Below are 17,258 nucleotides of genomic sequence, written 5' to 3'. Positions count from 1 at the left end.
TTGATTACATCCTGGCTGAAAAGGGAGGTACTTGCGCCCTACTCGGAACTGAGTGTTGCACATATATCCCAGATAGCTCCGAAGAAATTACCCACTTAGCGGAGCATATCCAAAAGGAGGTAGAAAAACTTAAGCAACCCCCATCATTCACTTTGTGGAGTGGAGCCACTGAATGGCTAGGTTCAATAGGAACTTCATTGGTGGAAGGTTTAATTCTATTTGTTGTAATTGTTTTACTTTTATATTGTTTGTTTATGTTGATTAAATGTTGTTGCGACCAGGCTGCTGCAGCTGCTGTCCCACAGGTGAGACACACCTTGCAGGTCCCAGCAGACCGTCTGTACGTGGCACAGGGGTATGTTATGCTTAAGGAAAGGTTGTTTATTGGTTGAATTGAGATATTGATTTGGATTAAATTGGAATAAGGTTAATTAACCTACTAAAACCAGACTTCCATTGTGGCCACGATGGAACTCGGATTGGTGTAAATTTGAGTGGACACTACTAGTCCGGACATGTGGCGAAACACATCAACAAATTTTGGAAGGAAACTCTATTTACATGTATGAAATTATTTTGTAGAATGTTTAACCAGTGATACCTGAAGTTTTATGATTCAGTTTGTGAAAGAATCAAAGGGGGGATTGATAGAGAATTCAAACAGGCTCATTTAGACAGGCTGTGAAAATTCACAGACAACAAGTCAGAGATGCTATATGCATTTCAGCCACATTGCATTAAGTCATCAATCAACTTGACATTTTCGGACCTTGGGTAGCGAGCCAATAAAACGTTAAAAGACTTTCAATTGAGCCAATAAGGTCAAAGAAGGCGAGTTCTTTTCTGTAAATTGATCCAGGCATAAATACAGCCATTTTGACCATGTGTCTCAGTAAGACAAAGAAACTGGCAATCAGCCAGCAGTTTGTTGCTCTCTGCCGAGATTAAAAAGTTAAAACTACCATCGGAGTTCGTATTTCATTGGAAATTAAGAGATCTAACACTCTGGGTAAAGAAGTTTCTCCTGAATTCCTTATTGGATTTATTTTATTATTATTATTACCATCATCCATGCCTTTGTTACCTCTGGACTTGACTATTCCAACTCACTCCCGGCCGGCCTTCCGCATTCCACACTACATAAACTTGAAATCATCCCAAAACTCAGCAGCCCGTGTACTAACCCGCACCAAGTCAAGATCACCCATCACCCCTGTGCTTTCTGACCTACATTGGCTCCCAGTTAAACAATGCATTGATTTCAAAATTCTCATCCTTGTTTACAAATCACTCCATGGCCTCGCCCCTCCCTATCTCTGTAATCTTTTTCAGCCTCACAATCCCACAAGATGTCTGCGCTCCTCTAATTCTGGCCTCTTGAACATCCCTCATTATAACTGTTCAACCATCGGTGGACGTGCCTTCAGCTGCCTGGGCCCTAAGCTCTGGAACTCCCTCCCTAAACCTCTCTATCTCTCTTTTCTCCTTTAAGACGCTCCTTAAAACCTACCTCTTTAAACAAGTTTTTGATCATCTGCCGTAATTTCTTCTGTGGCTCGGTGTAAATTTATCTGTTTGTCTGTAACACTGCTGTGAAGCGCCTTGGGACGTTTTACTACGTTAAAGGCGCTATATAAATAAAAATTATTATTATTAGTGACTATCTTATAAGAACATAAGAAATAGGAGCAGGAGTAGGCCCTAAGGCCCCTTGATCCTGCTCCGCCATTCAATAAGATCATGGCTGATCTGATCATGGACTCAGCTCCACTTCCTTGCCCGTTCCCCATAACCCCTTATCCCCCTATCTTTTAAGAAAATGTCGATTTAAAAGATAGGGGGATCTTTATGACCCATAGTTTTAGATTCTTCACAAGTGGAAATATCATCTCTACATCTGCCCTATCAAACACTGTCATAATTTTAAGGCACCCCTCAGTCTTCTTTTTTCTAGAGAAAAAGAAGTCAATGTTTGGAATAATCCTTCTAAAACATTGAGTCGGGATTTACAACGTTATAAGTTTGACCTTACTTGCAGTGTCAGCCTGGGATTTACAAATATCAAGGTACTGGGAAAATTCAACTTCATCTGTATCGGGCCTATTGTAGCCTTTGGTCACACTTTTGACGTTAGCTGAAATGAAATAATTAAGCTACATGAACAGGACTTTTATGATGGTTTGATTGGAAAATGCAGCTGGTAACGGTGTTGTAAAAGAGCCTTGGTCAGATCCCAACTGGAGTACTGCATTCAGTTTTGGGCACCGTGCCTCAAGAACATGGGGACATGATCTTAAAATTGGAGCTCGGCCATTCAGTAGAGAAGTCAGGAACTATTTTTCACACAATGGGTAGTAGAAGTCTGGAATTCTCTCCCTCAAAAGGCTGTAGATGCTGGGTCAATTGGAGCTTTCAAGACTGAGATTGACAGATTTTTCATTAGGTGAGGGTATCAAGTGATTTGGAACAAAGGCAGGAAAGTGGAGTTGAGGCGCAGATCAGCCATGATCTTAGAATCGTAGAAGGAGGCCATTTCGGCCCATCGTGTCCGCACCGGCCGACAAAGAGCTATCCAGCCTAATCCCACTTTCCAAGCTCTAGGTCCGTAGCCCTGTAGGTTACGGCACTTCAAGAGCACATCCAAATGTGGTGAGGGTTTCTGCCTCTACCACTCTTTCAGGCAGTGAGTTCCACACCCCTCCACCCTCTGGGTGAAGAAATTCTCCTCAAATCCCCTCTAAACCTCCTACCAATTACTTTAATACTATGCCCCCTGATGCTTCACCCCTCTGCTAAGGGAAATAGATCCTTCCTATCCACTCTATCTCGGTCCCTCATAATTGTATCCACCTCAGCCTCCTCTGCTCCAATGAAAACAAACCCAGCCTATCCAATCTTTCCTCACAGCTAAAATTCTCCAGTCCAGGCAACATCCTCGTAAATCTCCCTTGTACCCTTTCTAGTGCAATCACATCTTTCCAGTAATGTGATGACCAGAGCTGCACACAGTACTCTAGCTGTGGTCTAATTAATGTTGTATTCATTCATGGGATGTGGGCGTCGCTGGCAAGGCCAGTATTTATTGCCCATCCCCAATTGCCCTTGAGAAGGTGGTGGTGAATTGCCTTCTTGAACCTTTGCAGTTCGTGTGGTGAAGGTCTGGTTCAAGACACAATTGGGGTTAGTTGTGATGTGCACCAGAGACTAAAAGCAAGCACGTCAAGAATAACCACTTGGGCAAAATATCATAGCACGTGACATGGAATTAAATCCCAGGCAGTGAGGCCGACTGCAGTATCCTCACTGGTTGAGATCACTTAGCTCAGCAGAGAATGTGGCCCATACAGCTCAGTTCCACAACACACAGTCCATTCAGCAACTAAGCCAACACCAGAGCCCATTAACAAGGAACCTGAAGCATCTGGCATCAGTGGGATTTTGGCACTGTCTGAAGTGACGAGTCCCAGGTTCAATCTCTGGTCTGTGCGGGAGTTGGCCGATCTCAGCCTGGCCAGTGATGCGGCCACTACAATTAGGTTCAAAGCCTCGAGTCTTCAGAAAGAAGATAAAGTTATCCAGATATGCTATTTTTGACCGCTATCCAGTGCTGGGAAACTAGGAGTATTGGGTTAGTCTGCGCTGGCCCCCATGGTGAAATATCCTGCTGAAATCCCACCCCAGAGACTTCAGCACAAAAATCTAGGCTGACACTCCAATGCAGTGCTGAGGGAGTGCTGCACTCTCCGAGGTCCCATCCTTCGGAGGAGACGTTAAACCGAGGCCCCTTCTGCTCTCTAAGGTGGCCATAAAAGATCCCACGGCATTATTTCGAAGAAGTGCAGGGGAGTTATCCCCGGTGTCCTGGCCAATATTTATCCCTCAATCAATACCACTAAAAACAGACTATCTGGTCATTATCACATTACTGTTTGTGGGAGCTTGCTGTGCGCAAATTGGCTGCCGCGTTTCCTACATTACAACAGTGACTACACTCCAAAAGTATTTCATTGGTTGTAAAGCACTTTGAGACATGCGGCGGTCGTGAAAAGCGCTATATCAATCCAAGTCTTTCTTCCTGAAATACACTGCACAGCCTCACATATGAAGAAGTCACTTGGTTGATGTATCAGATGGACACCAGCACCAACGCAACTCAAGAGCACGAGTCAGCACCATCAGGAGTGGAGAAGCCCAAATACGGTCAAAGGCCTGCCAAACTTGACTGAATATACTCGGTGTTATAAATGAGAAATACAAATGGACGTGTCCAGCAGAACCGTCCAGAGATGTGATATTAAATACCCCACGGTTCAATGAGGTTAACTCCTCGGTGTTTCTGTGGGATTTGAGGTGCATCGAAGTACTGACCAGACTCGACCAGCTCCGTTGGGCGGGTCGCATTGTCCGCATGCCTGACACAAGACTCCCAAAGCAAGAACTCCTATGTGGCAAGCGAGCCCCAGGTGGGCAGAGGAAACGTTTTAAGGACACCCTCAAAGCCTCCTTGATAGAATGCAACATTCCCACCGACACCTGGGAGTCCCTGGCCAAAGGCCACCCTAATTGGAGGAAGAACATCCGGGAGGGCGCTGAGCACCTCGAGTCTCGTTACCGACAGCATGCAGAAAGCAAGTGCAGGCAGCGGAAGGAGGTGCGGCAAACCAGTCCCACTCACCCTTTCCTTCAACCACTGCCTGTCCCACCTGTGACAGAGACTGTAATTCCGGTATTGGACTGTACAGTCAACTGAGAACTCACTTTTAAAGATGAAGCAAATCTTCCTCGATTTCGAGGGACTGACTATGATGATGATGTTTCTGTGGGAGCGATACTTTGGATCACAAGATTTTAGATTCCAAACTCAGAAAAAACAAAGCAATTAAAAAAAGAAAAATTACAATATACAAAGCCAGCACGCCAAAGATACATACCTCTTTCCAGACGGAATAGTGGCTGAGGAAACATCCAACTTCTCCCTTGGTTAGAGTCCTGCCAGAGAATGGGTCATAGTACCCTGGCAACATGTTAATTCCCATGGCTTTTAAGGCGCTGCTGTTCAGAGCACTATGGAGACAGAATCGGAAAAACAACACATCAGCAAACAGGGGGTCCTTGTGCATGAAACACAAAAAGTTAGTATGCAGGTACAGCAAGTATTCAGGAAGGCAAATAGAATGTTGGCCTTTATTGCAAGGGGGATAGAGTATAAAAGCAGAGAAGTCCTGCTACAACTGTACAGAGTATTGGTGTGGCCACACCTGGAGTATTGCGTGCAGTTTTGGTCTCCGTATTTAAGGAAGGATATACTTGCATTGGAAGCTGTTCAGAGAAGGTTCACTAGGTTGATTCTGGAGATGAGGAGGGTTGACTTATGAGGATAGGATGAGTAGGTTGGGCCCATACACATTGGAGTTCAGAAGAATGAGAGGTGATCTTATTGAAACTTATAAGATAATGAGGGGATTCGACAAGGTGGATGCAGAGAGGATAGTTCCACTCATAGGGGAAACTAAAACTAGGGGGCATAGTCTCAGAATAAGGGGCCACCCATTTAAAACTGAGATGAGGAGAAATTTCTTCTCTGAGGGTTATAAATCTGTAGAATTCTCTGCCCCAGAGAGCTGTGGAGGCTGGGTCATTGAATATATTTAAGGTGGAGATAGAAAGATTTTTGAGTGATAAGGGAGTAAAGGGTTATGGGGAGCAGGCAGGGAAGTGGAGCTGAGTCCATGATCAGATCAGCCATGATCTTATTGAATGGCGGAGCAGGCTCGAGGGGCCAGATGACCTACTCCTGCTATTATGTTCTTATAACAGCTATCCTGCTTTAAAATAAAAAATAAACACAGCCCTCAGAGTAAGTGTCACCTGGGTTTAGTGGTAACACTCTCGTCTTTAAGCCAGAAGGTTAGGGGTTCAAGCCCCTTTCACAGCTGTGAGCAGATAATCTAGGCCAACACGACATTGCCGGAGCTGGATGAGATGTTGAACTGAGATTTTATTACCTTGTTCAGGTAGACATTATAGGTCCCATGGTCCTGGCCAATGCTTGGCCCGCAAACCAACACCAGAGTAACTGATTGTTAGTTCATCTCACTGAAATTGGTGGGATTCTGCTGTTGCCAAATTGGCTGCTCTTGCGAAGCGACAGGGACAACACCTATAGAAAGACCTGCATTTATATAGCGCTTTTCACGAGTAACGTATTTGCTTCACGGGTTCTTTGCTTAAGAATTCATTGGCTATGAAGCGCTTTGGGACATCCCTGAGACTGCAAAGGGCTGTCATAAATGCAAGACAATTTTCTTGAGAGGAAAATAGGAGGCCCCAGGCTCACTCCCTGGTCTGTTCTGTGTTAGTTCATCTGTGCTAGAACAGAAATAGGGGTGCTATATAGTTAGCTTCCATGTGGCTGGGCCACAACAGGAAAAAATCAGCCAAGGTTCTTGTTCCTGATCAAGATATTCCTATTACAAAAGTGGCCTTGTACCGGTGTCAGATGAGAACAGGAACTGTTTTGGATCTCCTCCCCAAAGTTAAAGAGCCGCTCTACAGTCACCATCTGGGCTTACACATGGAGAATGGACAATTTATGAGAATATTTTGGTGAGGCCATTCAGTCCCTCGAGCCTGCTCCACCATTCAACAAGATCATGGCTGATCTTCTACCTCAACCCCACCTTCCCGCACTATCCTCAAAATTCCTGAATTCCCTTCGTTCCCAAAAATGTATCGATGTCGGTCTTGAATGTACTCAACGACTGAGCATCCACAGCCCTCTGGGGTAGAGAATTCCAAAGGTTCACAGCCCTTTGAGCGAAGAAATTTCCCCCAGAGGGCACCCGGGTACCTTTGCGATGACACTACCAGGTCAGAGAGAGAGAGAGAGAGAGAGAGAGAGAGAGACAGAAAACTAGGAACCAAAATACAAAATGGTGCAACATATAAAAACTTCTTTTTGAGAAGAATCCAAAGTGCAGCTTGGACGGTGAGCTCCACATTCCAATCTGAGCTTCATTTCTTGTCAGTGTGTTTGATTCCCCTGAAATTTGGAGCACTTGTAGTTCCGAACCTTACGTGTTGCACGAGGATACTTCTCATGGAGGCCAGGCTGCTCGGGGGAATGGGGATGGAGAAGAACATTGGGCAACAACTTCCCCAACATTGGGAACATTCTTCCTGTATCTAACCTGTCTAAACCCGTCAGAACTTTAAATGTTTCTATGAGATCCCCTCTCATTCTTCTGAACTCCAGTGAATACAGGCCCAGTTGATCCACATATCAAGAAAGACTGGATCAACTGGGCTTGTATTCACTGGAGTTCAGAAGAATGAGAGGGGATCTCATAGAAACGTTTAAAATTCTGACGGGTTTAGACAGGTTAGATGCAGGAAGAATGTTCCCAATGTTGGGGAAGTCCAGAACCAGGGGTCACAGTCGAAGGATAAGGGGTAAGCCATTTAGGACCGAGATGAGGAGAAACTTCTTCACCCAGAGAGTGGTGAACCTGTGGAATTCTCTGCCACAGAAAGTTGTTGAGGCCAATTCACTAAATATATTCAAAAAGGAGTTAGATGTAGTCCTTACTACTAGGGGGATCAAGGGGTATGGCGAGAAAGCAGGAATGGGGTACTGAAGTTACATGTTCAGCCATGAACTCATTGAATGGCGATGCAGGCTCGAAGGGCCGAATGGCCTACTCCTGCACCTATTTTCTATGTTTCTATGACAAGTCGTTCCTCACCAACTAAAAGTGACGGTCGTTGTGCCTGGCAATAACGTTCAACTTAAAAGGCAAGCGGCCTGATTTAGGGGTGGGTGGGTGTGAGGGCCTGCGGAGGTGATAACAGGACTTCACTGGCGGGTGACACCACCCAAAGAACAGGGTTCCGGAAGGTGTTCCGGGCTTGACCCTCTCTTTAAACTCACGCGCACTAATCTTTTCCCTCAAATCGGTCGCATCATTCAATGGAACGGGCCCGATGGCTGAGTTGGTGAATGAACTGCCAGATCCGCCGTGCATCTGCCAGGTCCCAGTTGGCAGCCCCGGTATACGCGGAGTCAGTTGATTCCAGCTGGGATGGCATTAGGCGCACTATAACTGGATTCAACGTCCCTGGGCCAGATATGGGGAGAAAGCCAGTCAGGATTCGTGGTTCCGGTCGCCATGCAGCGACTGAGCGGCGCACGGGTTTCGGTATTTTGAGTGAGCATGGGAGCTGGCAGGGACGCGAAGTCTCCCACTGTGGAATAGCCTTCTGAAGAACGGCCACCAGGGCGAGGTACCAGAGAGTGCCTGGCACCCGTATCAACATAACCCCTGCAACCAGTCAGCGCCTCCAAGTGGCAAATGGGATTCAATCCGGAAAAGAGTGAGGTAAAATTTTACAGCAAAATTCTAAAGGGTCAAAGTGTGTTAAAAAGGCAAGCCTGAAGGCTCTGTGCCTCAATGCGAGGAGTATTCGGAATAAGGTGGACGAATTAACTGTGCGGATAGCAGTTAACAGATACGATGTGGTTGGCATCACGGAGACATGGCTCCAGGGTGACCAAGGCTGGGAACTCAACATCCAAGGGTATTCAACATTTAGGAAGGATAGACAGAAAGGAAAAGGAGGCGGGGTGGCGTTGCTGGTTAAAGAGGAAATTAATGCAATTGTAAGGAAAGACATTAGCTTGGATGATGTGGAATCGGTATTGGTGGAGCTACGGAATACCAAAGGGCAGAAAACGCTAGTGGGAGTTGTGTACAGACCTCCAAACAGTAGTAGTGAAGTTGGGGAGGGCATCAAACAGGAAATTAGGGGTGCATGCAATAAAGGTGCAGCAGTTATAATGGGTGACTTTAAAATGCATATAGATTGGGCTAACCAAACTGGAAACAATACGGTGGAGGAGGATTTCCTGGAGTGCATAAGGGATGGTTTTCTAGACCAATATATCGAGGAACCAACTAGGGGGGAAGCCATCTTAGACTGGGTGTTTAATGAGAGAGGATTAATTAGCAATCTCATTGTGCGAGGCTCCTTGGGGTAGAGTGACCATAATATGGTGGAATTCGACATTAGGATGGAGAATGAAACAGTTAATTCAGAGACCATGGTCCAGAACTTAAAGAAGGGTAACTTTGAAGGTATGAGGCGTGAATTGGCTAGGATAGATTGGCGAATGATACTTAAAGGGTTGACAGTGGATGGGCAATGGCAGACATTTAGAGACCACATGGATGAACGACAACAATTGTACATCCCTGTCTGGCATAAAAATAAAAAAGGGAAGGTGGTTCAACCGTGGCTATCAAGGGAAATCAGGGATAGTATTAAAGCCAAGGAGGTGGCATACAAATTGACCAGAGATAGCAGCGAACCCAGGGACTGGGAGAAATTTAGAACTCAGCAGAGGAGGATAAAGGGTTTGATTAGGGCAGGGAAAATCGAGTACGAGAGGAAGCTTGCAGGGAACATTACAATGGACTGCAAAAATTTCTATAGATATCTAAAGAGAAAAAGGTTAGTAAAGACAAACGTTGGTCCCCTGCAGTCAGAATCAGGGGAAGTCATAACGGGGGAACAAAGAAATGGCAGACCTATTGAACAAGTACTTTGGTTCGGTATTCACTAAGGAGGACACAAACAACCTTCCGGATATAAAAGGGGTCAGAGGGTCTAGTAAGAGGGAGGAACTGAGGGAAATCCTTATTAGTCTGGAAATTGTGTTGGGGAAATTGATGGGATTGAAGGCCGATAAATCCCCAGGACCTGATGGACTGCATCCCAGAGGACTTAAGGAGGTGGCCTTGGAAATAGCAGATGCATTGACAGTCATTTTCCAACATTCCATAGACTCTGGATCAGTTCCTCTGGAGTGGAGGGTAGCCAATGTAACCCACTTTTTAAAAAAGGAGGGAGAGAGAAAACGGAATTACAGACCGGTCAGCCTGACATCGGTAGTGGGTAAAATGATGGAATCAATTATTAAGGATGTCATAGCAGCGCATTTGGAAAGAGATGACATGATAGGTCCAAGTCAGCATGGATTTGTGAAAGGGAAATCATGCTCGACAAATCTTCTGGAATTTTTTGAGGATGTTTCCAGTAGAGTGGACAAGGGAGAACCAGTTGATGTGGTGTATTTGGACTTTCAGAAGGCTTTCGACAAGGTCCCACACAAGAGATTAATGTGCAAAGTTAAAGCACATGGGATTGGGGGTAGTGTGCTGATGTGGATTGAGAACTGGTTGGCAGTCAGGAAGCAAAGAGTAGGAGTAAATGGGTACTTTTCAGAATGGCAGGCAGTGACTAGTGGGGTACCGCAAGGTTCTGTGCTGGGGCCCCAGCTGTTTACATTGTACATTAATGATTTAGACAAGGGGATTAAATGTAGTATCTCCAAATTTGCGGATGACACTAAGTTGGGTGGCAGTGTGAGCTGCGAGGAGGATGCCATGAGGCTGTAGAGTGACTTGGATAGGTTAGGTGAGTGGGCAAATGCATGGCAGATGAAGTATAATGTGGATAAATGTGAGGTTATCCACTTTAGTGGTAAAAACAGAGAGACAGACTATTATCTGAATGGTGACAGATTAGGAAAAGGGAAGTTGCAACGAGACCTGGGTGTCAGGGTACATCAGTCATTGAAGGTTGGCATGCAGGTACAGCACGCGGTTAAGAAAGCAAATGGCATGTTGGCCTTCATAGCGAGGGGATTTGAGTACAGGGGCAGGGAGGTGTTACTACAGTTGTACAGGGCCTTGGTGAGGCCACACCTGGAGTATTGTGTACAGTTTTGGTCTCCTAACTTGAGGAAGGACATTCTTGCTATTGAGGGTGTGCAGCGAAAGTTCACCAGGCTGATTCCCGGGATGGCGGGACTGACATATCAAGAAAGACTGGATCAACTGGGCTTGTATTCACTGGAGCTCAGAAGAATGAGAGGGGATCTCATAGAAACGTTTAAAATTCTGACGGGTTTAGACAAGTTAGATGCAGGAAGAATGTTCCCAATGTTGGGGAAGTCCAGAACCAAGGGTCACAGTCTGATAAGGGGTAAGCCATTTAGGACCGAGATGAGGAGAAACTTCTTCACCCAGAGAGTGGTGAACCTGTGGAATTCTCTACCACAGGTAGCTGTTGAGGCCAATTCACTAAATATATTCAAAAAGGAGTTAGATGTAGTCCTTACTACTAGGGGGATCAAGGGGTATGGCGAGAAAGCAGGAATGGGGTACTGAAGTTGCATGTTCAGCCATGAACTCATTGAATGGCGGTGCAGGCTCGAAGGGCCGAATGTCCTACTGCTGCACCTATTTTCTATGTTTCTATGTTTCTAATGCATTTGCGTTGGAGCAACAAGGCAAGGGAATACACAATAAATGGGAGGATACTCTGAGGTGAGGAGGAACAGAGGGACCTTGGAGTGTATGTCCACAGATCCTTAAAGGTAACAGGCCAGGTCGATAAGGTTTCCTTTATTAGCCGAGGCATGGCATACAAGAGCTAGTTATGCTAAATCTGTATACAACATTAGTTAGGCCACAGCTAGAGTACTGCATGCAGTTTTCGTCACCACATTACAGGTAGGATGTGGGGTTGCACTAGAGAGGATACAGAGGAGATTTACGAGGATGTTGCCAGGACTGGAGAATTTGAGCTGTGAGGAAAGATTGGATAGGCTGGAGTTGTTTTCCTTGGAACACAGGAGGCTGGGGGAAGATTTAATTGAGGTGTATAAAATTATGAGGGGCTGGATAGAGTAGACAGGAAGGACCTATTTCCCTTAGCAGAGGGGTCAATAACCAGGGGGCACAGATTTAAATTAGTTGGTAGAAGTGTTGTGTATATAAGCACTCTAGTAATGACTCCACAAGGTAAGGTATTGCACTTGAACTGTTGTGACCTTAGTCCTTTTATTGTAGCTCCCTGAGTGAGGATGCAGTGAGGTGAGCTCCCTTTTATACTTGGTTATATGCAGTGTGCAGGTGACCCTTAGGTCTCCACCAGTAGCACCCTCTGGTGGTACAGGTATGGTGTAGACAGTGTGAGGATACATTCAGTGCTCTAATATTACAGTCCATACATTATGCGTGCACATCGTTTTCCCCCCCCCCCCCCAAGTCTTGTGCCACTGGCTTTTGCACTGTGTGTTCTGGCCCTCAACTTGAGAGCCCAAAGCCCTTGCACTTACTGTGTTTGGAAATGACTCGCTCCCTGTAGACCCCCGCAGTCCTTATTGCCACGACATTGGGAAATGGTCAGCAGTGGACAGTTGGAGGTTGTGGTGAGGGTTGGGTGTGATCCATGTGTGTCCATGGCTACATACATCCATTCCCCCCCCCCCCCCATACATAGACCATGTGGGGCTCGACATCTGCATTGGCGTACATGTACAGAGAGTGACTTAGTTATATCACGGTTTTGTGTTCAGTAGTGGTGGAACAAATACATTTTACAGGTAAAGTACATACGTGGTATTACAGTCTTGCCACTAGGGTGTGGATGAGGGTGCTCATTCCGGAGCAACCGGATACTGCCCCTTTGCTAGCTGGGTGGGCTAGGATTGCTCACCTGGCAGTGTCTCATGGCCTTTGCAGTTGCTTAGTGGTGGGCAGGGCCACCGGAATGTGTGGTCTCCCTGTCCTCCTCTGAGGGCTGCAGGATCTCCCTGCTGCCCTTCAGCGGTGGTGGGAGTCTGGTCATCCCAGGTCCCGTCGGGAGGGCCGGAGGGTGCTGGCTTCCTGCTCCCGGTGCTAGCCCTAGTGGCCAGCGGGGTAGGGTCGATCTGGGGCAGGGTGCCTGTGCCATCCATTGATCGCTGGCCCTGCAGTGGGTATGCTCCCTGGGGCATCACATTGGTCCTGGAGACACAGGCTACATGATCAGGTAGCCCGCTGGACCTGGGTGCTTCCCACGGGAGGTTGCCCTTGGCTTTGTCGGCGTGCATGTAGAACTCGGCATCATATCTCATTTCATCATTAGCATTCATGATACATTGGCTCCGACCGCAATCAGCCGACTCGACATTGTTAGTTGTCTTTACAAATTCGCATTTGTCAATTACATCACTTTCCTGTGTACTATCAGCATCTCTGTACAAGGTTACATTTAGATACCTGCATTTGTTAATTACATCTTTTTCATTAGTATCACCAGCATCGCTATACAAAGAGTGGAACTGTCCCTTTAATTGTGCTGGGTTTCCGATCTCCTTTAAAAGGGCCTTGCAATCTTTACCCCAATCCGGTTCGCTGCTCGGCATCACATGTTGCTCCCTCAACGCTGCCCCTCGAGGTCTGGTCGCGGCCATCTTGATTTCAGGTGCTTCACCTGTTGGTGCGGGCGCCATCTTCTTTCTCTCCACGAGGTAGGCTGCGGTGATCCTTTTTTTCCCCAGGTTCTGCCACTGAAGCCGGGAATTTACCTTCTGCGCCGATCTTCCTCCCTCGGAGTCCTGCCACTTGAGCCCGGAAGGTGAGGTCTGGTCGTTCAGGACGGATCGTCTCGCCGTTGAGTTGTGCGGTCTGTGTCGTCGCCGCGCAGTCGAGCTGGACGGTAGGATCTTCAGGTGCTGTGCTGGATCCAATTTTGGGGCCGCGTAGGACGTCGATTGCCGGGGCCTGGAGACTTTCCCAGCTCCAACAGATTTGGATTTGCTGCATCCATCTTCTTCCCAGCAGCGTTGGACCATCACCAGCAACAATCCACAAAGGTAATGTGTGCATCGCGCCGCCGTGGGACACCTGGACATCCACGCTGCCAACGACTGGGATGGTGTCTTTTGTGTAAGTGAGCAGCTTCACCTGGACTGGGAGCATTTTGGGTCGTTCGGCGGGATTGTCCCAGAGTTTCTCGAAGGCCGTCTGATTCATCAGCGATTGGCTAGCCCCTGTGTCGGCCTCCATCGAGACTGGAACACCGTTGATTTCTACTTCCATTTTCCACGGGGAACTCTCGGTGGAGCAGGTATACACTCCGTACACCTCTTCCAGAGGCTGAGCAGCTTCATAGACTCTCTCTTCGTCTTCCTCAGCGCTGGAGCCCGGGTGATCGGCCAACTCTTCAGCGACTCAATGAGTAACATTTCTTCCACACATTCGCTGGAGATGACCTTTAGTGTTCTAGCCTTTGCAGCGGCACTGGTGAGCCCTGTGATTTCCTCCACAGCGTCAGCATGGGGCTAGCCGGTTGGCCCCATGTGGCGGACTCAGGGTTGCAGGACTCGGGGCAGCAGCCTTGCCTCTGAAAGGTGCCATTCGCTTCACTGTACTCAGCGGGTTAGAGTCCTGGGGGTGAGTCATCATCCTCTTGGAATCGCAGGCCGAAATCATGAATGCCTGGCTCAGTTTAATTGCCTTCTGCAGGATGACCGTAGTGTCCACAGAGAGCAGCTTGTGGAGGAGGCCCTCGAGGCTAATTCCAATCACAAAGATGTCCCTCGGTGCTTCAGTGAGGTGGTCGCCAAAATCGCACGGTGCAGCCAATCGTCTCAGGTCTGCAGCATATTTTGCGATTTCTTGGCCTTCGGGCCGCCGGTGGGTGTAGAACCGGTGTCTGGCTGTGAGGATGCTCTCTTTAGGTTTGAGCTGTTCCTGTATTATTGTTACGAGCTGCGAGTAGATTTTGGTTGTCGTCTTCGCTGGGGCTAGCAAGTCCCTGACGGGGCCGTGGACAGTGGGCCCACAACTGCTGAGCAGAATGGCTCTGCACTTATCAGCCAGCAAGGTCGGTGTGTTCCCAGCCAGGTCGTTTGCGATGAAAGAGTGCTCGAGCCTTTTCACAAAGGCATCCCAATCTTCTCCATCAGCGAATTGTTGGAATTTGCTTAGGTTAGACATGTTGTGCGTGGAAATTCATTATCTCGTCGCCAGTTGTTATGTATGTAAGCACTCTAGTAATGTCGCCACGAGGTAAGGTATTGTACTTGAACTGTTGTGACCTTAGTCCATTTATTGTAGCTCCCTGAGTGAGGACACACCATGAGGTGAGCTCCCTTTTATACTTGCTTACCTGCAGTGTGCAGGTGAACCTTAGGTCTCCACCAGTAGCACCCTCTGGTGGTACAGGTATGGTGTAGACAGTGTGAGGATACATTCAGTGGTCCAATGTTACAGTACATACATTATGCATACACAACAGATAGAGAGTGAAAAATCAAGTACCTGCTTCTGATCCAGTGTGTGTCTGGGTTTTGGGCAACGACTGGGTTGGATTTGATTGTCCAAATGCCTCCATGAAGAATGAAGGTTTGGACAAGGGCTCCAGGAGCAGGACATAAAGCCGAACGGAGAAATAGCTTTTAATACTTACTCCAGTTAGATGTTGAGAAAAACCAACCCTCCCCCACCAATGACGAATCTCTCTCTCTATGTTCCCCACCTCCCTTTCTGCACTAACCCTCTCAATTCGCTTAAGTTCTTCACAGGACCCCTGAATAAATCTTAAAATCCCAGATTTTGGCAGGGAAGGATGTAACCCAGTTTGCTCCTCTGAGGGCAATAATCAATGGATCTGCTGCTAGTGAAGAGAACGTGACTGCAATTTTTAAAATGAAATGTCCTCGGGCAAATTAACAACATACCAACTGTGGGCAAAATGATACAAGAGGCTGAGTTTTCTCTATGTGGTTGCGGTAACATCTGCTTTTTTAATTTATTAGAGCTGACTAAAAACTGTTAAGGAATGCCAGTTCGTTTTAATTTTCCTGATGTATCAATGCACGTCGAAACAAATGATTCAATTTTAACAGATTCCTCCCCTCCGCAGCTGGAATCATAGAAAATTACAACACAGGAGGCCATTCGGCCCATCGTGTCCGTGCCGGTCAAAAAAGAGCTACCTAGCCTAATCCCACTTTCCAGCCCTTGGTCCGTAGCCCTGTAGGTCACAGCTCTTTAAGTGCACATCCAAGTACCTTTTAAATGTGGTGAGGGTTTCTGCCTCTACCACCCTTTCACGCAATGAGTTCCAGACCCCCACTCTCTGGGTAAAGAAATGTTTCCTCATCTTTCCTCCAATCCTTCTTGTTGTGTATGCATAATGTATGTACTGTAACATTAGACCACTGAATGTATCCTCACACTGTATACACCATACCTGTACCACCAGAGGGTGCTACTGGTGGAGACCTAAGGGTCACCTGCACACTGCAAATAACCAAGTATAAAAGGGAGCTCATCTCACTGCGTCCTCACTCAGGGAGCTACAATAAAAGGACTAAGGTCACAACAGTTCAAGTACAATACCTTACCTTGTGGAGTCATTACTAGAGTGACTACATACACAACAACTGGCGACGAGATTACGAATTTCCATGCGCAACATGGCTAACTTAAGCAACTTTCAACAATTCGCTGATGGAGAAGATTGGGATGCCTTTGTGGAAAGGCTCGAATACTTTTTCATCGCGAACGACCTGGCTGGGAACACACCGACCTTGCTGGCTGATAAGTGCAGGGCTATCCTGCTCAGCAGTTGTGGGCCCACTGTCCACGGCCTCGTCAGGGGCTTGCTAGCCCCAGCGAAGACGACAACCAAAACGTACGCGGAGCTCGTAACACTAAGACAGGAACAGCTCAAACTTAAAGAGAGCATCCTCACAGCCAGACACCGGTTCCACACCCACCGACGGCCTGAAGGCCAAGAAAGCGCAAAATATGCTGCAGACCTGAGACGATTGGCTGCACCGTGCGATTTTGGCGACCACCTCACTGAAGCACTGAGGGACATCTTTGTGATTGGAATCGGCCTCGAGGGCCTCCTCCACAAGCTGCTCTCTTTTTTCACTATGGTCATCTTGCAGAAGGCAATTAAAGTGAGTCAGGCATTCATGATTTCGGCCTGTGATTCCAAGAGGATGATGACTCACTCCCAGGACTCTATCCTGCCGAGTACAGTGAAGCGAATGGCGCCTTTCAGAGGCAAGGCTGCTGCCCCGAGTCCTGCAACCCTGAGTCCGCCACATGGGGCCAACCAGCTAGCCCCATGCTGACGCTGTGGAGGAAATCACAGGGCCCACCAGTGCCGCTGCAAAGGCTATAACACTAAAGGTAATCTCCAGCGAATGTGTGGAAGAAATGTTACTCGCTGAGTCGCTGAAGAGTTGGCCGATCACCCGGGCTCCAGCGCTGAGGAAGACGAAGAGAGAGTCTATGAAGCGGCTCAGCCTCTGGAAGAGGTGTACGGAGTGTATACCTGCTCCACCGAGAGATCCCCGTGGAAAATGGAAGTAGAAATCAACGGTGTTCCAGTCTCGATGGAGGCCG

At 47.3% G+C, this 17,258-nt stretch overlaps 1 protein-coding gene across 1 annotated transcript in view; it reads right to left on the bottom strand.

Annotated features, from left to right (window-relative positions):
• The window catches only part of cercam (cerebral endothelial cell adhesion molecule), a 145,267-nt gene that overhangs the window by 50,272 nt on the left and 77,737 nt on the right, over positions 1-17,258 (bottom strand). Inside the window, exon 9 of the mRNA XM_070863762.1 lies at positions 4,932-5,064. Within this exon, the coding sequence (XP_070719863.1) occupies positions 4,932-5,064 (133 nt within the window). The remainder of the gene's footprint in view (positions 1-4,931; positions 5,065-17,258) is intronic.

The sequence above is a fragment of the Pristiophorus japonicus genome, chromosome 20 (assembly GCF_044704955.1).
Source record: "Pristiophorus japonicus isolate sPriJap1 chromosome 20, sPriJap1.hap1, whole genome shotgun sequence".
In the NCBI taxonomy this organism is placed as follows: domain Eukaryota; kingdom Metazoa; phylum Chordata; class Chondrichthyes; family Pristiophoridae; genus Pristiophorus; species Pristiophorus japonicus.
Note: the sequence above shows the minus strand (reverse complement) of the source record. Positions and strands in the feature narration are given on the sequence as shown.